Source organism: Salvelinus alpinus, chromosome 16, assembly GCF_045679555.1.
Source record: "Salvelinus alpinus chromosome 16, SLU_Salpinus.1, whole genome shotgun sequence".
NCBI lineage: Eukaryota > Metazoa > Chordata > Actinopteri > Salmoniformes > Salmonidae > Salvelinus > Salvelinus alpinus.
The window spans coordinates 12,868,021-12,891,550 of record NC_092101.1 but is presented as its reverse complement, the minus strand read 5'-3'; the positions used below and the strand labels follow the sequence as shown (position 1 = coordinate 12,891,550).

At 40.5% G+C, this 23,530-nt stretch overlaps 1 protein-coding gene across 1 annotated transcript in view; it reads right to left on the bottom strand.

The window, feature by feature from the left end:
- The window catches only part of LOC139540837 (3',5'-cyclic-AMP phosphodiesterase 4C-like), a 177,824-nt gene that overhangs the window by 129,946 nt on the left and 24,348 nt on the right, over positions 1-23,530 (bottom strand). Inside the window, exon 4 of the mRNA XM_071344835.1 lies at positions 939-1,141. Coding sequence (XP_071200936.1) covers positions 939-1,141 — 203 coding nt within the window. The remainder of the gene's footprint in view (positions 1-938; positions 1,142-23,530) is intronic.

The window sequence follows — 23,530 nt, the reverse complement described above, 5'->3', positions numbered from 1 at the left end:
AGCTAAATGTCTTCTATTCTCACAAACACTGAACCATGCATGAGAGCAACAGCTGTTCCAGAAGACTGTATGATCACGCTCTCCATAGCCGATGTGAGTAAGACCTTTAAACAGGTTAACATTCCGACGGATTAACAGTACACCAACGTAAAATGTCTAAATGACTATCGCCCCGTAGCACTCACATCTGTAGCCATGAGATGCTTTAAAAGGCTGGTCATGGCTCACATCAACACCATCATCCAAGAGCCACAGGTGACGCAATCTCTATTGCACTCCACACTGCCCTATACCACCTGGACAACTAAATCATAAACAAGTAGGCTAATAGGTCCTTTAGTTGTGGGGTTATGCCCAGGTAGAAATATCTGTCTAATCTATACTTCCAAATCCTATTCTTGAAGATCAAGGGGTATTAAATTAATTGGAAAGACTGGAAATCTGACAGACTTTGCTTTAATTGTAAATATATAACAATTCATATTATTATCTGTAGTAGAAGCCTACATAACCAACCCATAAAGTAAAATGCAACATCAATTTATGGCTAGTAAACTCTAACATTGATTTATCCTGCAATAGATGTCACTCAATTGGTAATATGAATTTTTGTCTTCTTCTAATGACTCTTAAGGGGAAAGTAATCTAAAAGTAACTGAAAGTAAGCTAATTACAATACAGAGTTTGAAAATCAAAAAGTTACATTACTGATTACAATTCTGGACAGGTAACTAGTAATTAACGGATTACATTTAGAAAGTAAACTACCCAACCCTGAGATTGTGAGTACTCGAGTGACAGAGTGAGAAATAAAGAGAGGCAGCTCTCGACAGAGCGAGTGTTTCTCATGAAATGAGAGAGAACGAAAAACAAAGAGATGGAAACAGACAGAGCATTACAGAGACATAGTTGAAAGAGTAACAAGCTGCTCCACTGACTTGGAGTTGTTGATGGTCTCCAGGCTCGTGGCAGCCACGCTGGCAAGGGCATTCCTGTAGAGGGCCTCCAGGTCCAGCAGCCTGCGGTGGTCCTGGGTGTGGGTGGAGTGGCGCCGAGACAGTGGGGGCAGCAGTATTGTCCCCGAGAAACGCCGCCGCACTGCATAGCTGAGGTTGGTCGTGGGTAGAGAGTCCCTCAGACTCTGTGGAGGAAACAAAATACTATCAGAGGACAGGTATTCTGATCAATTATATAATCGTTTTAGAAAGGATTTTTGACATATTTCTATTGACATTTCTGTACGCAAGGGATATTATTTAGCTAAGTTTCAGGAAAAGCAATCACTTAGATTTTTTATTTTATTGTTGAGTAAAATATCAAGGGAATTTGGGAACTATATGAACATCTACATCTGGCGGGAAAACTTGAGACAGAATTAATACCTTGTCCAGGATATCACAATGTTGTTGCATTTATGAGAAGCTAAAACTCATGAAAAGCTAAAATGTAATTTCTTTGGACCACAAAGTAATACAATTCTCAATGTAAGATCCACTGCAGCTAGGTTACAGCGTCCTGACAAATAGCATGACGACACTCAGACACTAAACAATGGATTCTCACAACAGGGCAATAACTGCAAGTGTTAAATGTATCAACTCAACTGGAACCAGTGAATGTAACAGGCCTCTGTGTATACATGTGGGACAACAAGGCTCAGAGAATGAGTTGATGTGATGTGTCAGACCATTTCAAAAGTGTGACATAAGTTCAACACAAAAAGCCTCACACATGAACACATCTTCACCCAATGCCAAAAACACAATTACCAGAGTGACAAAGTGGACTCAGCTCAATACATACATTTCCTAATTATTGAGTGCACTAACCCAAACCATGATTGACTGGTCTCCTTGTGTTCTAAGGAGTGAGAATTCAGAGACCGGACGAGTATTGATTCCTGCCTTGTTGTTAACACCTGAGGCCTGTATGGTAAACTGCCTTAAGCCTGGCATTCATCTAGTTTCCCATCAATGAAGGGTTTTAAAGTGAAGTCAAGCCATCTGTGTGAGTTTGTGGTGTACCCATTTAGATTTTTTTTTTTGGGGGGGGGGGGGGGGGTTGTCCAAAAAGTTACATATTGCAGCTTTAAAGCGGTAATTCATATTTAATATGTGTTTGATGAGTTCGATACAATTCCATTTATTCCGTTCCAGCCAATACTATGAGCCCCTCCTCCCCAATTAAGGTACCACCAACCTCCTGTGCTAAACAGTGCACGGGTTAAATTGGCTGGTGTGAAGTAGCCTGCCAGAATATACTATTCCATTTCTACTGCGCCATCTGGATATATTTTTACCTGGTGTTATTTTGAGCCTGTGGTTGCAAAATACGAACATAAGGAGGGGAAATACATAGATATGTCTAATTCAGTATATTCTTGCTTTGAGAAGTTGAGATTGGTTGCAATTAAAATGAATAGAAATGAAAAACAGCACTTTCTTCTGAAACTCGTCAGCCTATTCTTCTTCTGAGAAATGAAGGCTATTCCATGCGAGAAATTGCCAAGAAACTGAAGATCTCGTACAACGCTGTGTACTACTCCCTTCACAAAACAGCTCAAACTGGCTCTAACCAGACTAGAAATAGGAATGGGAGGCCCTGGTGCACAACTGAGCAAGAGGACAAGTACATTAGTGTCTAGTTTGAGAAACAGACGCCTCACAAGTCCTCAACTGGCAGCTTCATGAAATAGGACCCGCAAAACACCAGTCTGAACGTCAACAGTGAAGAGGCGACTCTGGGATGCTGGCCTTCTAGGCAGAGTTCCTCTGTCCAGTGTCTGTGTTTTTTTGCCCATCTTAATATTTTATTTTTATTGGCCAGTCTAAGATATGGCTTTTTCTTTGCAACACTGCAAAACTCTAAAACAAGTTTTAATGACTCCAACCTAAGTGTATGTAAACTTCCGACTTCAACTGTATATTTTTGTCTGCCCTACCATCCCATCCTCTTCCTTTTCCTACACACAATCAAGATCAAATGTTGTATTTCAAATAATTAATTTGTATTGCCTGCATTTCAGAACATACATCACGTCAGACAATTGTCCACAACGTACAAGAATATATAAAAAAAATTAAATGGCACCCCGAAACAAATCCATATTGTTTGTGTTATTTCATAAGATAATAATCAATCCTATCTTATGAAATCTTAAAATGGATTTATATTATTTCATGAACCCAACAGTCCAAACATCAGACTAAAGCCTCAGCTGAACTTGATGTTCACACTCAGACTGCAATCTGATAAAAACAAAGCATGAGAGCGTGTGACACTGTCGTAAGTGGTATTAACACAGATACAGTTGAAGTCGGAAGTTTACATACACTTAGGTTGGAGTCATTAAAACTCGTTTTTCAACCACTCCACAAATTTCTTGTTAAAAAACTATAGTTTTGGCAAGTCGGTTAGGACATCTACTTTGTGCATGACACAAGTAATTTTGCCAACAATTGTTTACAGACAGATTATTTCACTTATAATTCACTGTATCACAATTCCAGTGGGTCAGAAGTTTACATACACTAAATTGACTGTGCCTTTAAACAGCTTGTAAAATTCCAGATAATGATGTCATGGCTTTAGAAGCTTCTGATAGGCTAATTTACATCATTTGAGTCAATTGGAGGTGTACCTGTGGATGCATTTCAAGGCCTACCTTCAAACTCAGTGCCTCTTCAATTGACATCAAGGGAAAATCAAAAGAAATCAGCCAAGACCTCAGAAAAAAAATTGTAGACCTCCACAAGTCTGGTTCATCCTTGGGAGCAATTTCCAAACGCCTGAAGGTACCACGTTCGTCTGTACAAACAATAGTACGCAAGAATAAACACCATGGGACCATGCAGCCGTCATACCTCTCAGGAAGGAGACGCGTCCTGTCTACTAGAGATGAACGTACTTTGGTGTGTAAAGTGTCAATCAATCCCAGAACAACAGCAAAGGACCTTGTGAAGATGCTGGAGGAAACAGATACAAAAGTATCTATATCCACAGTAAAACTAGTCCTATACCGACATAACCTGAAAGGCCCCTCAGCAAGGAAGAAGCCACTGCTTCAAAACCAGGATAAAAAAGCCATACTACGGTTTGCAACTGTACATGGGGACAAAAGACCGTACTTTTTGGAGAAATGTCCTCTGGTCTGATGAAACAAAAATAGAACTGTTTGGCCATAAAAGGGGGATGCTTGCAAGCTGAAGAACACCTTCTCAACCAGGAAGCACGGAGTGGCAGCATCATGTTGTGGGGGTGCTTTGCTGCAGGAGGGACTGGTGCACTTCACAAAATAGATGGCATCATGAGGAAGGACAATGATGTGGATATATTGAAGCAACATCTCAAGACATCAGTCAGGAAGTTAAAGCTTGGTCGCAAATGGGTGTTCCAAAATGGACAATGACCCCAAGCATACTTCCAAAGTTGTGGCAAAATGGCTTAAGGACAACAAAGTCAAGGTATTGGAGTGGCCATCACAAAGCCCTGACCTCAATACTATAGAACATTTGTGGACAGAACTGAAAAAGAGTGTGAGAGCAAGGAGGCCAACAAAGCTGACTCAGTTACACCAGCTCTATCTGGAGGAATGGGCCAAAATTCAACTTATTGTGGGAAGCTTGTGGAAGGCTACCCGAAACGTTTGACCCAAGTTAAACAATTTAATGGCAATGCTACCAAATACTAATTGAGTGTATGTAAACTTCTGACCTACTGGGAATGTGATGAAAGAAATAAAAGCTGAAATAAATCATTCTCTCCACTATTATTCTGACATTTCACACTCTTAAAATAAAGTGGTGATCCTAACTGAACTAAAACAGGGAATATTTACTAGGATTAAATGTTAAGAATTGTGAAACTGAGTTTAAATGTATTTGGCTAAGGTGTATGTAAACTTCCGACTTCAACTGTATGTCTCTCAGACAGTGCCAGAGCACTGAACAAAAATATAGATGCAACATGTAAAGTGTTGGTCCCATGTTTCATGAGTCTAAATAAAATCTCAGAAATGTTCCATAGGCAAAAAAATCCAGTGCCCCAAGCAATGTCCCTTGCTCCAATGCCTGTCCACTAATGACCGTAAACACCTGTGAGCAGTCCCCAAGAGCCAACATAAATGGATAGGGTTTCGGTCACCGCCATGTTGGTCCCAACCTGTCAGATAGAAATCATTCGACTTTAGAATGAGGACTTTTACAAATCATGGAGGCACACGGACAATGCCATCACACAATTTATTTTGTCTACTATATAACCATTTACACATCAATATAAACACCCAATCCTAATGTGATGCCTACATTTTCCATTCATTTGGGGCTGAGGCTCATTTACACAATGTCTTAGAGTGTGCAGTTCACCGATTTTGGTATGCTGTTCCTGTCATTCAAGGTTTACAAATGCTATCATCTAATTTCTCCAACAATCTCCATATGCCTATCAACGATTTAAAAAAGTACAGGCTGCAAGTCAATTAAGAACTTTCTGGACTTTTGGAAGCTGGGTCAGAATTCATCCTGCCAATCTTGTAGACTGGTGTTGGGAGGACCATTGTCAAAAGTCTTAAAGCGATGTCACCTTGTGTATCTGGAGAGAAGAATGTTTAGTGAATATTGTTTCAGACTAAAAATTAATGAGCATATGAGGTTCCACCAGCAGGGCTATTTCAAACTATACCTGCAATTCAAAGAGAAAATCTTGGGCGTGCTTCTCTCAGCTGGCGAAGCAAAGTTTTTTTTGTCCTTTAAGACCGCAATCCAGTTCTCAGTGAGTTTCCCCGAGCAGTCTGGGTTTAAAACGGAGAAGTCCTGAGCAATCTGTGGTAAAGCAGACAAACAATTTATTTTCCATTGCAGTTAGTCATTAGTTTGGCTAACACCTAACTCTCTAAGTCCTCCTGACCTCAGTCTGGAATGGCTCTTTGATGTTGTCGGCACGATGCGTCAATAATGAAGGGAGCTGTGCTTTTACTGATTGGCTCTCCACTGTGTCTTTCTCACACAAACACCAACAGCCACACTCAGCCCCCTTCTATAACAATGGTTGGATTTTCAAATCCAAACAATGAGAGGTCTGAGAGATCTCAACCCGAGGAAAAAAAAAACATTTGAGAAAAAAAAACTCATTTGAGAGAACTAATCAAACCCTATTGCACAATGAATTTAATTTAGAATTAATTGAATAGTTTGTGCTCAATACACTGTCAAACGTGAGGGCAGCCCAGATGACCGAGTGAAGAACAACATCCGGCCGGAAAACCAAGCAGCGGAATACATGAAATAGATCGCAATCCAGATGGCTCAGAGGACCAGACAGAATGGGGACAGTCGAGAGAGCCCAAGAGTATCCTAGTCTGCTGGATAGAGCCCCACAGTGGAGGTGTCATAATACCAATAAAACCTAGTGGTCAAACAAAGAAATGGTTCCAATCGTTTTTTCCACCTTTCATTTTTCCCATAGGGGATTTTAGAAACACTTAAAATAAGGGCGGTGTTTTGTGTAGGCTTACCCTGGCGTGACGTTTTGATAACCGCGTAAATCTCTCTAGGACAAGGTGACTATTTACTCCCTAAAAATGAAACTAGTTGCTAATGTGGCTATTATAAAGAGAACTACAATACCGGTTTGCAAATATGTCAGATAGAAATGATGTGGAGGAGCTTGCAGGGATTTGTAGTCTTGCATGTTATCTACTTTGACGCTAATTAACATTTTAGAATTAGAGTAAATAGAGACGAATATATTGATAAGTAACTTTGGCCGAGAGAGATTTACATAGTTATCAAAATGTCACGCAAGAGTAAGCCCACACTAAACACAGCCCTTATTTTAGCTAGTTATACTAACTTGGCTACATGAAATTTAAGATCAATTCTAACGTTAGCTAGCTAAAATAATTTGCACAACTAAAGCTGCCACTGTTAGAAACCATTGAAAACCAGTACAGTAATGCTAGCTAACTCAATCAATCACCATGCAAGCATGAGAAACCTGCCAAATAGCTTGGTTAAATTAACCCAGACAGAGAACAAGTCAAATCTAACGTAAACTCACGTAAACTCGTACATCGCCTTGGTCCGTACAATTGCCATTATTTTAGCGCCCCAAAAACGTAATACTGTACTTCCAGATCAACTGTAATGTCAATACCATTGTAAAGCACAATTTCTCCCCTTTCCAACATTATCAATTACATGACCTAAACGCTGCCCGTTTCTGCATAATTCAAGCAGGCAAAGAGCTCCGTCGGGTCTTTTTAATTATGGCGGGTGGGGAAGCGAAACTAATGGGTGATAGTGAGAAGGAGAGATGTTGTGTGGGAAAATTGCTTTTTTTCACTCGATCTGTCCAACTTATCACCTTATCTCCTCTAAAATGTATGATCGCATGGGAATGATGATCGCATGCAATGATGACGCAAAAAATGACTAGGTATCCCCCCCTTACCCCCGTCACTGTCCATTTCTTGTTTTTAAATGACGAGAGAAGTGCTACACCTGGTGGAGAGAGATTGTAAGACAGAAATAGTTGCTTTATGCGTGCTGTACGTTACGACATGACACGTCACGATGTAACGAAGGGTCCGTTTTTTCAACTTTTCTCCAATACTATAGAGCCATTACCATGTCGATCAACGCTTGAATAGAAACCTAGTTCACACCCCCGATTTTGAAGTCAACACAGTCGCTACAGTCCCATTAGTTTTCTTTGTAGCCTCGTTTGAATGTTGCGGTTGCGCACATTTGTACGGAATGGGGTGAGTTTACGTTAGCTATGGTAACTTAGCTAGCCAGCCAACTAAGTTAGTTAACGTTAGTGAGTGAAACAGTATACGATACAGTCCAGAAGAAGTGTCAGACTTAGATAGCTAGCTAAGCTACAATTACAGATACTGATATAGTTAACTAGCTAGCCAAACGTCAATAAAAAAGTACATTTAGCTATATTCCGTGACAACACTCCAGTAAGCTAACATCGCGAGCATGGTCGCGAGGCTAACATTAGCTAGCTAGTAAATGTTACCACAGCCAGCAATATTAGCACAGAAATTGGCTAGCTAGCGCTCAATCTAACATTAGCTAGCTAAATAATTATGACACGACAACCTAATTAACCTGAATGACCATCAAATTCATAATTCGTAACGTTTGTTACTTACTGTTTTCAGTCTGCCAGAACACCCTTAGGTTAGTCTAAATAACGTTAGTCGTTTTCCAGTCAGTCATTAAGTCGCAATAGAAGCTGGTGCCACCGGGCTGGTGGCGGGAGAATTAACCCATTAGTAGGGTCAAATATCCATAATGCATTGTTTAGTGTAGTGGCTTTGCTGGGATGCATGTAAAAAATCCAAATTGGTTAAATTTGCTCCACCAAGATTTACATGCTAAAATCGAAACATCCATAACTCAACCTTAATAACCCAGCACCAACAACCCAACCTTGCTGTTTTTACAGAAAACAACCCAACTATTGACCCAATGTCTGCAACCCAGTAATTGGGTCATATAAGCAACCCAGCATTTTTTTGAGTGTTACTTAAATCTCAAAGCAATGCATGCAAGAAGCCTTGACCTGTCTGGTGCACACACATTTCTCTGTTCTCAGTTTGATTGAAGGCCTCAATCTGTATTTTTGCCTTGTAACTGATTGCTTCTAGAACGAGAGAACAAACAACATAACCCTGCTAGTACTAGCAATAAAAAGGTTGAATTGTTAAAGAATCAATGTATGTTTTACATTTGAGAATACATGCCTTTTCTTACCTTATCAATCTTGAAGACAATACGCTCATTTATCACTCCAAAAAAGTGTTATGAGTGCACCACAAACATACTTCCAGGGTGTTGATGCATCCTCCTCCCAGCCTCTTCCAACACCACAGGTAGGGGAAGGGCATCCATCTGCAAAAGTAAAGTTTTGCTTTGACCTCATATCAACTCATATTGTTGCTACCTTAGCTGTTGTGCTAGCTAACATTCTATTGAAACATGACACTAGCATATTGACATGGATATTGGTATTCAGACTGCAATGTATCCACATAGAAATATATTTGTGTTAGGCAAATCAGTTTGGTAGCTACCTATCACATTAATTGTGCAAAAATATGATAGCTAACATTAGCTAGCTAAGCGCTAGTCAATAAGTGGTGCCGACAGATTGAAATTTAGCTAAAAGAATTGTTAAAGTTTATTAGGAAGTTTAATTAATAAGTTAGACACTCACCGGACAACATTTGTAGGTAGCTACTGTAGCTAGATAGCTTGGTTTCCATTTTCCAATAGATATTTCTAATCCCCCGGATTTGTCATCAATGGTTACGGGTCTTGGAACTTGTTGCCACAGGTTTGCCACAGATTAAAATTGAATCTTGAAAGAATTGTCTGCCAGGTTTGCTGCATACTCACCACTAGCATCAAACATTTGCAAATTTACAGTATGGCAACATTTTGTGGCACACTATTTAGTTTGCAGGAAATTTGCCACAAACTAGCAGGAAGGAATCAGTTGGATGACTGGTATGATGTAGATGTTGAGTGGCTTCACTGAAAGTATATTGTATGTTTCAAATATTCAATAAATAAAAAAAATATTATAAAAAAAAGAAGCTTCAAGCTGTAAACGATACTTGCAATTTGGTTCAGGTTATCAGTCAACCTACCAGGGTATTTACAAACAGAAAAGGAACTAAATCATCCACGTGCATTGATCACATCTTTACTAATGCTGCATAAATCTGCTCTAGAGCAGTATCCAAACCCATTGAATGTAGGGATCATAATTCGGAAAGTATTCAGACCCCTTGACTTTTTCCACATTTTGTTAGGTTACAGCCTTATTCTAAAATTGATTAAATAGTTTTTTCCCCCTCATCAATTTACACACAATACACCATAATGACAAAGCAAAAACTGATTTAGACATTTTTGCTAATTTATAAAAGAAATATCACATTTAGTTAAGTATTCAGACCATTTACTCAGTACTTTGTTGAAGCACCTTTGGCAGCGATTACAGCCTCAAGTCTTCTTGTGTATGATGCTACAAACTTGGCACACCTGTATTTGGGGAGTTTCTCCCATTCTTCTCTACAGATCCTCTCAAGCTCTGTCAGGTTGGATGGGGAGTGTTGCTAAACAGTTATTTTCAGGTCTCTCCAGAGATGTTTGATCGGGTTCATGTCCAGGCTCTGGCTGGGCCACTCAAGGACATTCAGAGACTTGTCCCAAAGCCACTCCTGCGTTGTCTTGGCTGTGTGCTTAGGGTCATTGTCCTGTTGGAAGGTGAAACCTTGCCACAGTCTGAGGTCCTGAGCGCTTAGAAGCAAGTTTTCATTAAGGATCTATACTTTGCTCTGTTTATCTTTGCCTTGATCCTGACTAGTCTTCCAGTCCTTGCCGCTGAAAAACATCTCCACAGCATGATGCTGCCACCACCATGCTTCACCGTAGGGATGGTGCCAGGTTTCCTCCAGACGTGACGCTTGGCATTCAGGCCAAAGAGTTCAATCTTGGTTTCATCAGACCAAAGAATCTTGTTTCTCATGGTCTGAGTGAGAGTCTTTAGGTGCCTTTTTGCAAACTCCAAGCGGGTTGTCATGTTTCTTTTACTGAAGAGTGGCTTCTGTCTGGCCACTACCATAAAGGCCTAATTGGTGGAGTGATGCAGAGATGGTTGTCCTTCTGGAAGGTTCTAACGTCTCCACTGAGGAACTCTAGAGCTCTGTCAGTGTGAGCATCAGGTTCTTGGTCACCTCCCTGAGCAAGGCCCTTCTTCCCCGATTGCTCAGTTTCGGCTCTCGGAAGAGTCTTGGTGGTTCCAAACTTCTTCCATTTAATGCATGATGGAGGGCACTGTGCTCTTGGGGACCTTCAATGCTGCAGATATTTTTTGGTACCCTTCCCCAGATCTCTGCCTCGACACAATCCTGTCTCGGAGCTCTATGGACAATTCCTTCGACCTCATGGCTTGGTTTTTGCTCTGACATGCACTGTCAACTGTGAGACCATACATAGACAGGTGTGTGCTTTTCCAAATAATGTACAATCAATTGAAACATGAGCAATGTTTTTGCGACTGCGCTTGAAGAAACTTTCAAAGTTCTTGAAAGTTTCCAGATTGACTGACCTTCATCTCTTAAAGTAATGATGGACTGTTTATCTTTGCTTATTTGAGCTGTTCTTGCCATAATATGGACTTGGTTATTTACCAAATAGAGCTATCTTCTGTATTCCACCCGTAGCAAATATATATTTGATTTTGTTCAATACTTTATGGTTACTATATGAATCCGTATGTGTTATTTCATAGTTTTGAGGTCTTCACTATTGTTCTACAATGTAGAAAATAGTAAAAATAAAGAAAAACCCTTGAATGAGTAGGTATGTCCAAACTTTTGACTAGTACTGTACATAAAGAATTAAAGTAAAAAGCTCTGGCGTACCTGAAATGAAATTCTAGGTAAAAAAAGCTAACTCGGCTCCATTCTTCATTAGGGCAAATGGCAAGTCAATAACAAAACCCTCTGATATTGCCAACCACTTTAATACGTTTTTTTGTTGACAAGATTAGCAAATGTATGCATGACAAGCAAACAAACACTGAGCCTTCATATTCATGCATAATGGACCAAAAGAATGAAACACAAGCTCTGTAGTTTTGAGTTCTGCAAAGTGGGTGTGGAAGAGGTGAACAAAATTATTGCTATCCATAAATGACATGCCATCTGGTACCGACAACCTGGATGGTAAATTGCTCAGGTTGGCAGCGGGAAATATTGTGAGTCCTGTTTGGCACATCTTCAATTTAAGCCTAGAAGACGGTGAGACCCTCCCGCCTGAAGAGGCAAAGGTCATTCCGCTGCCCAAGAATAGCAGAGCACCATTTAATGGTTCAAACAGCTGACCAATCAGCCTGTTACCGGTGCTTAGCAAACTGTTGGAATTTTTTTGGGACCAAATATAAAGTTATTTTACAGAAAACAATCAAAACAGACTTTCAGCATCCTTACAGTATAGGGAAGGGCACTCAACATGCTCAGCACTGACACATCGACTGATGATTGGCTGAAAGATATAGATAGTAAGAAGATTGGGGAGCTGTTTTGTTAGACTTCAGTGCAGCTTTCAAAACAATTGATCATAACCTATTGCTGATAAGGCATTGGTCTGCTTTCTTGACAGGTCCAAGCCCTAGTTTTGTCGCACATTTACTACTGCCTAGTTGTGTGGTTATGTGCGGCAAAGAGGGACATGGGTAAATTGCAGTTGGTCCAGAACAGAGCAGCACGTGTTGCATTTAGATGTACACGGAGGGCAAGTGACAGTCACATGCACGTCAATCTCTCCGGGCTCAAAGTTGAGGAGAGATTGACTGTATCACTATTGGTCTTCATGCGAGGTGTTGAAGGTACCGAACTGTCTGTTCAAGCAGTTGGCACACAGTTCGGACACTCATCGGTACAACATAAGACATGCAATCAGAGGTCTCTCCACTCTCCCCACGTCCAGAACAGAGGCTGGGAAACGCACAGTATTAAATAGTCATGACTACCGCAGGTAACTCAAGCTGGCAATAAAACCAGATAAAATATATGATAAAAGAACACCTCACGGCGCAAAGGGGACTGTGAAGACACATCCATTTTTATATATTTTGTATTGTAATTTGCCCTGTATTATTTATTGTATAATAAGGTGGGTGGCGCTCAACGTTGCCGGTCTACTAACTGCCGGCCCTGGCAACTATGATTACCATACCTGCTCCCCATCATTATGGACAACTGATCTTCATTTGATTATTCATGCGATTATTCCCCCTTTATTTAGCCCTCACTTGACACCAGTCATTAGGTAGTATTGTTTTCTCTCACGTTGAATACGCTTCTCATGTGTGTTCATCTGTTTCTTTTCATTATTAAACTCACCTTCTGCACCTGCTTCCTGACTCCCTGCGTATTACATTTACAACAACTAAAATACTACTTGCGAGTTCAGGGCAATAATAAGTACAAATAAACCATAAATAATATCTTATACGGTTCCCGTTGTAATCGACAGTACAGCTGCATACTTCAACTTTCGACTCTTAACAATACTGATGAGCAGTGGCTGGGTTGTTATAAGATCATGGTTGAGAGTAGAGGACACAAGATGCTTTACAGTATGCCATTCTGTCTGTTCTTGTTACAGTGAATGTTTTGGCTCTGATAGAGACAGTGAGACTTCCCTTAATGCGCCAGCCGTGGCTTTGTGACAGCAGAGAGACTTAAAACCATGCGGGCCTACTGGGAAGAGCTATGCACACATTGGCACCGAGGACTGACTTCTCCCATATGCCCTGTACAAACAATACACACACCCTCTTAAGAATACACAAGCACACACAGTGAATTCCGAAAGTATTCAGACCCCTTGACTTTTTCCAATTTTTTTTACATTACAGCCTTATTCTAAAATGGATTAAATAAATACAAATTCTCAATCTACACACAATACCCCATGATGACTAAGTGAAAACAGGTTTTTAGAAATTGTTGCTAATTTATTTAAAAAATATATACAGTGGGGAGAACAAGTATTTGATACATTGCCGATTTTGCAGGTTTTCCTACTTACAAAGCATGTAGAGGTCTGTAATTTTTATCATAGGTACACTTCAACTGTGAGAGACGGAATCTAAAACAAAAATCCAGAAAATCACATTGTATGATTTTTAAATAATTCATTTGCATTTTATTGCATGACATAAGTATTTGATCACCTACCAACCAGTAAGAATTCCAGCTCTCACAGACCTGTTAGTCTTTCTTTAAGAAGCCCTCCTGTTCTCCACTCATTACATGTATTAACTGCACCTGTTTGAACTCGTTACCTGTATAAAAGACACCTGTCCACACACTCAATCAAACAGACTCCAACCTCTCCACAATGGCCAAGACCAGAGAGCTGTGTAAGGACATCAGGGATAGAATTGTAGACCTGCACAAGGCTGGGATGGGCTACAGGACAATAGGCAAGCAGCTTGGTGAGAAGGCAACAACTGTTGGCGCAATTATTCGAAAATGGAAGAAGTTCAAGATGACGGTCAATCACCCTCGGTCTGGGGCTCCATGCAAGATCTCACCTCGTGGGGCATCAATGATCATGAGGAAGGTGAGGGATCAGCCCAGAACTACACGGCAGGACCTGGTCAATGACCTGAAGAGAGCTGGGACCACAGTCTCAAAGAAAACCATTAGTAACACACTACGCCGTCATGGATTAAAATCCTGCAGCGCACGCAAGGTCCCCCTGCTCAAGCCAGCTCATGTCCAGGCCCGTCTGAAGTTTGCCAATGACATCTGGATGATCCAGAGGAGGAATGGGAGAAGGTCATGTGGTCTGATGAGACAAAAATTGAGCTTTTTGGTCTACACTCCACTCGCCGTGTTTGGAGGAAGAAGGATGAGTACAACCCCAAGAACACCATCCCAACCGTGAAGCATGGAGGTGGAAACATCATTCTTTGGGGATGCTTTTCTGCAAAGGGGACAGGATAACTGCACCGTATTGAGGGGAGGATGGATGGGGCCATGTATCGCGAGATCTTGGCCAACAACCTCCTTCCCTCAGTAAGAGCATTGAAGATGGGTCGTGGCTGGGTCTTCCAGCATGACAACGACCTGAAACACACAGCCAGGGCAACTAAGGAGTGGCTCCGTAAGAAGCATCTCAAGGTCCTGGAGTGGCCTAGCCAGTCTCCAGACCTGAACCCAATAGAAAATCTTTGGAGGGAGCTGAAAGTCCGTATTGCCCAGCGACAGCCCCGAAACTTGAAGGATCTGGAGAAGGTCTGTATGGAGGAGTGGGCCAAAATCCCTGCTGCAGTGTGTGCAAACCTGGTCAAGAACTACAGGAAACGTATGATGTCTGTAATTGCAAACAAAGGTTTCTGTACCAAATATTAAGTTGTGCTTTCCTGATGTATCAAATACTTATGTCATGCAATAAAATGCAAATTAATTACTTAAAAATCATACAATGTGATTTTCTGGATTTTTGTTTTAGATTCCGTCTCTCACAGTTGAAGTGTACCTATGATAAAAATTACAGACCTCTACATGCTTTGTAAGTAGGAAAACTTGCAAAATCGGCAGTGTATCAAATACTTGTTCTCCCCACTGTATATACCTTATTTACATAAATATTCAGACCCTTTGCTATGAGACTTGAAATTTAGCTCAGGTGCATCCTGTTTCCATTGATCATCCTTGAGATGTTTCTACAACTTGGATGGAGTCCACCTGTGGTAAATTCTGCAACATTGAAGGTCCCCAAGAACACAGTGGCCAACATCATTCTTAAATGAAAGAAGTTTGGAATCATCAAAACTCTTCGTCTGGGAGGTGACCACGGACTTGATGGTCACTGACAGAGCTCCAGAGTTCGTCTGTGGAGATGGGAGAACCTTCCAGAAGGAAAACCATCTCTGCAGCACTCCACCAATCAGGCCTTCATGGTAGAGTGGCCAGACGGAAGCCACTCCTATGTAAAAAGCACTTGACAGTCCGCTTGGAGTTTGCCAAAAAGCACCTAAACGACTCTCAGACCATGACAAACAAGATTCTCTGGTCTAATGAAACCAAGATTGAACTCTTTGGTGTCACGTCTGGAGGAAACCTGGCACAATCCCTAAGGTGAAGCATGGTGGTGGTGGCAGCATCATGCTTTGGGGATATTATTCAGCGGCAGGGACTGAGACTAGTCAGGATCGAGGGAGAGATGAACAGAGCAAAGTACAGAGAGATCCTTGATGACAATCTGCTACAGAGAGCTCAGGACCTCAGACTGGGGTGAAGGATTCACCTTCCAACAGGACAACGACCTTAAGCAGACAGCCAACACAACGCAGGAGTGGCTTTGGGACAAGTCTCTGAATGTCCTTGAGTGGCCCAGCCAGAGCCCGACAGACATGGCAGCTCTGCTTCTAGCTCCTAAACAACTTTGCAGAATTTCATTTTTTTTGTGTTATTTCTTACATTATTAGCCCAGAACATATTACATGTATATTATAGTGGTAACTCACCAGTATTACGACCAGGAATACAACTTTCCGAATTGGATCCTTTGTTCACACCCCCCAGGGCAATTGAACTTCTCAGAGGCTGCTCCAAGACACCGCCGGCGGTGAACCGGTATACGGAGTGAACTTCTAGTCAGACTCAGGAGGCAGGCACACCATCCACCGCTTACGAATATATTACTCACTTAATGTTCCGTCTCTGGACAATACAGTAGACAAGCTCAGGGTGAGGATCTCCTTCCAGAGAGACATCGGAGACTGTAACATACCCTGTTTTATGGAATTGTCGTGTCTTTGGCATCATTAAACTGAAGACTGTTATTTTATCAAATCAATTCTCTAATTATTATTACGTGATTAAACTAATCATGTAAATGTAATTAACTAGGAAGTCGGGGCACCAAGGAAAATCTTCAGATTACAAAGTTATAACTTTCCTAATATAACTTTCAGATATTTTAATATCTGATCAATTCGTCTTCTAATTAATGAATTATTCTTTACCTCGCGTTAGTCTCATTCCAAACATTGTAAATTGTTGGTTATCTGCACGAACCCAGTCTTCACTATGAATCATCCATACATCAATTGTCTCAATAATTTAATTATTAACTAAATAATCACAGAAATGCACAAACAAACAAAGTAGATATGGTTACAAGGAAATGATAGGGGATGTGCCCTAGTGGGATAAACCGGTATGGCGGCTTGGTAGACAAAGGGACTGAGAACGGCGCAAAAGACATAACACAGTTGATAATTATAACAATTGAAATGCTAATCCTTTGCACATGAACGCTCACTCATTAACACCTCCAATTGACTCAAATGATGCCAATTAGCCTATCAGAAGCTTCTAAAACCATGACATCATTTTCTGGAATTTTCCAAGCTGTTTAAAGGCACAGTCAACTTAGTGTATGTAAACTTCTCACCCACTGGAATTGTGGTACAGTGAATTATAAGTGAAATATTCTGTCTGTAAACAATTGTTAGAAAAAGTACTTGTGTCATGCACAAAGTAGATGTCCTAACCGACTTGTAAATGTCTGAACCACTGGGAATGTGATGAAAGTAATAAAAGCTGAAATAAATCATTCTCTCTAGTATTATTCTGACTTTTCACACTCTTAAAATAAAGTGGTGATCCTAACTGACCTAAGACAGGGAATTTTTACTAGGATTAAATGTCAGGAATTGTGAAAAACTGAGTTTAAATGTATTTGGCTAAGGTGTATGTAAACTTCCGACTTCAACTGTACATACATACGGAATCACTGGTCACTTTAATAAATGTTTACATACTTCTTTACTCATTTCATATGTATATACTGTATTCTATTCTACTGTATTTTAGTCAATGCCACCCCCCGACATTGATCGTCCTAATATTTATTTATTTCTTAATTCCATTATTTTACTTTTAGATTTCTGTGTATTGTTGTGAATTGTTAGAGCTAGAAACACAAGCATTTCGCTACACCCGCAAACATCTGCTATATATGTGTATGTGGCCAATAAAAGTTGATTTGAACCCGATCGAACATCCCTGGAGAGGCTTGAAAATATATATGTGCAGCGACACTCCCCATCCAACCTGACAGAGCTTGAGAGTTTCTGCAGAGAAGAATGGGAGAAACCCCCAAATACAGGTGTGCCAAGCTTGTAGTGTCATACCCAAGAAGACTCGAGGCTGTAATTGAAAAAACTGTTTTTGCTTTGTCATTATGGGGTATTGTGTGTAGATGGATAAAAAAATGATAACTGTCATCAATTTTAGAATAATTTTAATGTAACAAAATGTGGAAAAAGTCAGTTTGAATACTTTCCGAATGCACTGCATGTACAAGGACGCACACACACACTCAAACTCGCATACGCACAAACTTAAAATAGCTATGATGATTTAAGACAGAGAGAGACACAGTTTAAAATAAACCACCAAAAACACATTTAACATCAAAACCAAGCATTGCACACCTTAAAGCAAAGTAGTTGACTTTATTTGTTTCTCCCAGCTGCATTTCTGATGACTTGATATTACCATTGGGAGCATTAGAGTGTGAAACAGTCTTAATTAAGAAAATAAATATTGATTCTTAAAATCATCCCGTTACGAGAGATGAGATAACCAGTGTGCTCGAAATTATTTAACTACAGCAACAGGGAGGCTGATACGAACCATTTGCTTTTTGTAATGATTACCCCTCACCTGCATTTGCATCGACTCCTGCATCCGGAAGGTAAAAGACTTGAACTGGTAGCTATGGATTTAATGGCAAAATTTACATAAATCCTCATATAGCTATTTTAAGTGTGTGTGTGTGTGTGTGCGCGAGTGCATATGTGTCTCGCGCTCTCTTACAGCTCCACCTCCGGAGGAAATCAGCAGGAGGCCTCTTGACTAAATGCCCAAAGAGTTCTGTTCAATCAGTGGGTTTGTTTGTCTCAGTACCATTGTGTATGCATGTGTGTTTGTTTTTTGATTAGGGTTAAGGTTAAGGGTTAGGGCTGTTACGGTGACCGCATTACCGCCACACTGGTGGTCAGGAGTCATGACAGCAGTCAAATTCCATGTGACCGTTTAGTCATGCTGCTGATGGTCATTAGTAGCCTACCAAACTCACTAACTGCCTGGTACTCAGCACTGTATTGTTCTCTAATCACTCTGACATCAATGCAAATGTAATCAAAAAGCTTATTCAAACACTTCATGAGAGCCCAAGAGCTCATGTTCTTTTCTATAGGCTATGCAATTGCATGAGAAAACAGAGTGATGGCTGCTGTTAAAAAGAAGAGGATCCCATCAGCTTTCTATAGGCTAGGCCTACTATATTTATTTCTCAACTTTCCTAATATTAAGCACATTGCTTGTCTTTACAACAGGAGAATAGCCTACCTGGCTGGCATGAAAATGAACCACGGGAAAGCGTCCTCCATTCACTATTTAACTGCATAGACGACATGTATTTTTTCCCCCCGTTTCGAGGTGCATGATAATGGTCCATTCTAAATAAATAAAACATTTCACACACATACAGAACCAGTCAAAAGTTTGGAGACACCGACTCATTCAAGGGTTTCTCTTTATTTATTTTTTTACTATTTTCTACATTGTAGAATAATAGCGAAGACAAAACTCTGAAACAACACATATGGAATCCGGTAGTAACCAGAGGTGTTAATTAAACAAATAAAAATAGCCACCCTTTGCCTTGACAGCTTTGCACACACTTGGCATTCTCAACCAACTTCACGAGGAATGCTTTTCCAACAGTCTTGAAGGAGTTCCCACATATGTTGGGCACTTGTTAGCTGCTTTTCCTTCACTCTGCGGTCCAACTCATCCCAAACCATCTCAATTGGGTTGTGGTCGGGTGATTGTGGAGGCCAGGTCATCTGATGCAGCACTCCATCACTCTCCTTCTTGGTCAAATAGCCCTTACACAGCCTGGAGGTGTGTTTTGGGTCATTGTCCTGTTGAAAAACAAATGATCGACCTAGTTTGCTTTTAGTGGGACTGACACCGTATCGCTGCAGAATTCTGTGGTAGCCCTGCTGGTTAAGTGTGCCTTGAATTCTAAATAAATCACAGACAGTGTCAGCAGCAAAGCACCCCCACACCATCACACCTGCTCCTCCATGCTTCACGGTGGGAACCACACATGCAGAGATCATCCGTTCACCTACTCTGCGTCTCACAAAGACATGGTGCTTGGAAGCAAAAATATCACATTTGGACTCATCAGACTAAAGGATAGATTTCCACTGGTCTAATGTCAATTGCTGGTGTTTCTTGGCCCAAGCAATTCTCTTCTTATTGGTGTCCTTTAGTAGTGGTTTCTTTGCAGCAATTCGAACATGAAGGCCTGATTCACTCAGTCTCCTCTGAACAGTTGATGTTGAGATGTGTCTGTTACATGAACTCTGTGAAGCATTTATTTGGGCTGTAATCTGAGGTGCAGTTAACTCTAATGTACTTACAGTATCCTCTGCAGCAGAGGTAGCTCTGCGTCTTCCTTTCCTGTGGTGGTCCTCATGAGAGCCAGTTTTATCATAGCGCTTGATCGTTTTTGTGACTGCACTTGAAGAAACTTTCAAACTTCTTGACATTTTCCAGATTGACTGCCCTTCATGTCTTAAAGTAATGATGGATTGTTGCTTCTCTTTGCTTATTTGAGCGGTTCTTGCAAAAATATGGACTTGGTCTTTTACCAAATAGGGCTATCAGCAAGATGGCGCCGACAGGCATGTGAGCTCTGCTTCAGCTCCTAAGGAACTTTGTGTCATCAAGGACATAAACCACCCGAGCCACGGCCTGTTCACCCCACTATCATCCAGAAGGTGAGGTCAGTACAGGTGCATCAAAGCTGGGACCGAGAGACTGAAAAACAGCTTCTATCTCAAGGCCATCAGACTGTTACAGTGGCAAGAAAAAGTATGTGAACCCTTTGAAATTACCTGGATTTTTGCATAAATTGGTCCAAAATTTTGATCTGATTTTCATCTAAGTCACAACAATAGACAAACACAGTCTGCTTAATCTAATAACACACAAACAATTATACGTTTTCATGTCTTTATTGAACACACCGTGTAAACATTCACAGTGTAGGGTGGAAAAAGTATATGAACCCTTGGATTTAATAACTGGTTGACCCTCTTTTGACAGTAATAACCTCAACCAAACGTTTTCTGTAGTTGCGGATCAGATCAGCACAATGGTCAGGAGGAATTTTGGACCATTCCTCTTTACAAAACTGTTTCAGTTCAGAAATATTCTTGAGATGTCTGGTGTGAACCGCTCAAGGTCATGCCACAGCATCTCAATTGGGTTGAGGTCACGACTCTGACTGGGCCACTCCAGAAGGCGTTTTGAGCCAACCAGTCTACTGTTGAAGCCATTCTGTTGTTGATTTACTACTGTGTTTTGGGTCATTGTCTTGTTGCATCACCCAACTTCTGTTGAGCTTCAATTGGCAGACAGATAGCCTTACATTCTCCTGCAAAATGTCTTGATAAACATGGGAATTCATTTTTCAGTCGATGATAGCAAGCTGTCCAGGCTCTGAGGCAGCAAAGCAGCCCAAACCATGATGCTGCCTCTACCATACTTTACAGTTAGGATGAGGTTGTGATGTTGGTGTGCTGTGCCTTTTTTTCTCCACACATAGTGTTGCGTGTTCCTTCCAAACAACACAACTTTAGTGTAATCTGTCCACAGAATATTTTGCCAGTAGCGCTGTGGAACATCCAGGAGCTCTTTTGCGAACTTCAGACGTGCAGCAAATGTTTTTTTGGACAGTAGTTGCTGCATCCGTGGTGTACTCCCATGAACACCATTCTTGTTTAGTGTTTTACGTATCGTAGACTCGTCAACAGATGTTAGCATTTTCCAGAGATTTCTGTAAGTATTTAGCTGACACTAGGATTCTTAACCTCATTGAGCATTCTGCGCTGTGCTCTTGCAGTCATCTTTGCAGGACGGCCACTCCTAGGGAGAGTAGCAACAGAGCTGAACTTTCTCCATATATAGACAATTTGTCTTACCGTGACCTGATGAAAATCAAGGCTTTTAGATATACATTTGTAACCCTTTCCAGCTTTACGCACGGCAACAATTCTTAATATTTGGTCTTCTGTTCGAGGCATGGTTCAGATCAGGCAATGCTTCATGTGAATAGCAAACTCACATTTTGTGAGTGTTTTTTATATTGCAGGGCAGCTTTAACCAACATCTCCAATCTCGTCTCATTGATTGGACTCCAGGTTAGCTGACTCCTGACTCCAATTATCTTTGTAGAAGTCATTAGCCTAGGGGTTCACATACTTTTTCCAACCTACACTACCAACCTACTGTGAATGTTTAAATGATGTATTCAATATAGACAAGAAAAATACAATAATTTGTGTGTTATTAGTTTAAGCACACTGTGTTTGTCTATTGTTGTGACTTAGAGGAAGATCAGATCACATTATTTGACCAATTTATGCAGAAATCCAGGAAATTCCAAAGGGTTCACATACTTTTTCTTGCGACTAAATAGCCATCACTAGCCAGCTACCACCCGGTTACTCAACTCTGCACCTTAGAGGCTGCTGCCCTACATACATAGACATGGAATCACTGGCCACTTCAATAATGGAACACTAGTCACTTTAATAATGTTTACATACTGCTTTACTCATCTCATATGTATATACTGTATTCTATTCTACTGTATTTTAGTCAATGCCACTCCGACATTGCTCATCCTAATATTTATATATTTCTTAATTCCATCATTTTACTTTTAGATTTCTGTGTATTGTTATGAATTGTTAGATACTACTGCACTGTTGGAGCTAGGAACATAAGCATTTAACTACACCCACAATAACATCTGCTCAATATGTGTATGTGACCAATACAATTTTATTTTAATCTTATCTTCTGTATACCACCCCTGTACACCAACACAACTGGTTGGCTCAAATGCATTAAGTTAACTTTTAACAAGGCACACCTATATTTTGATTTGTTTAACACTTTTTTGGTTACTACATGATTCCATGTGTTTTCATAGTTTTGATGTATTCACCATTGTTCTACAATGTAGAAAATAGTAAAAATAAAGAAAAACCCTGGAATGAGTAGGTGTGTCCAAACTTTTGACTGGTACTGTATGATTTAGTATATGTAAAGACAAGATTAAATCAAGTATAGTCTGATGGGTGACAATATGAGCCTATCACTTGTGAATGATGCCCAGCTTGTGTACAGTAAACAGCATGCCATTTTTTTGCAACTTTTTCCAATCATAGTCGCACACCTCATGTAGCCGAGGTTTGTATCACAACTAAAGTGGCCAAATATCTTCTTAAAATTCAGCACATTAATTCGCTTTACAACGACATACATACGCAGCACGAGTTTCAAGTTTGGGGAAGATCATTTAAGATAAACATTCTGATCGATTGAGTCAGCCTTATCGCTTCTAAAATAGTTTTTGATGCTAGTGATTGTATTAATTTATGATCTATTCCATCCCACAACTGTCCCAGACTATGTTTGGGTATTTATTTCTTGCTCAGAATAGGTCAACTTTTGTAATATGGGGCACAGTAGATTGACATAGGCTAGTGCTTTTGCTGTTCGTTTGGCCTACTCATCCTGTTGGCTGATGAAAAGTAAATGTGGACAGTTTTTTCAACATCTTCAATATGTGCCTCGGAATTTGAAGATCAGATCACATTATTTGACCAATTTATGCAGAAATCCAGGAAATTCCAAAGGGTTCACATACTTTTTCTTGCGACTAAATAGCCATCACTAGCCAGCTACCACCCGGTTACTCAACTCTGCACCTTAGAGGCTGCTGCCCTACATACATAGACATGGAATCACTGGCCACTTCAATAATGGAACACTAGTCACTTTAATAATGTTTACATACTGCTTTACTCATTTCATATGCATCTA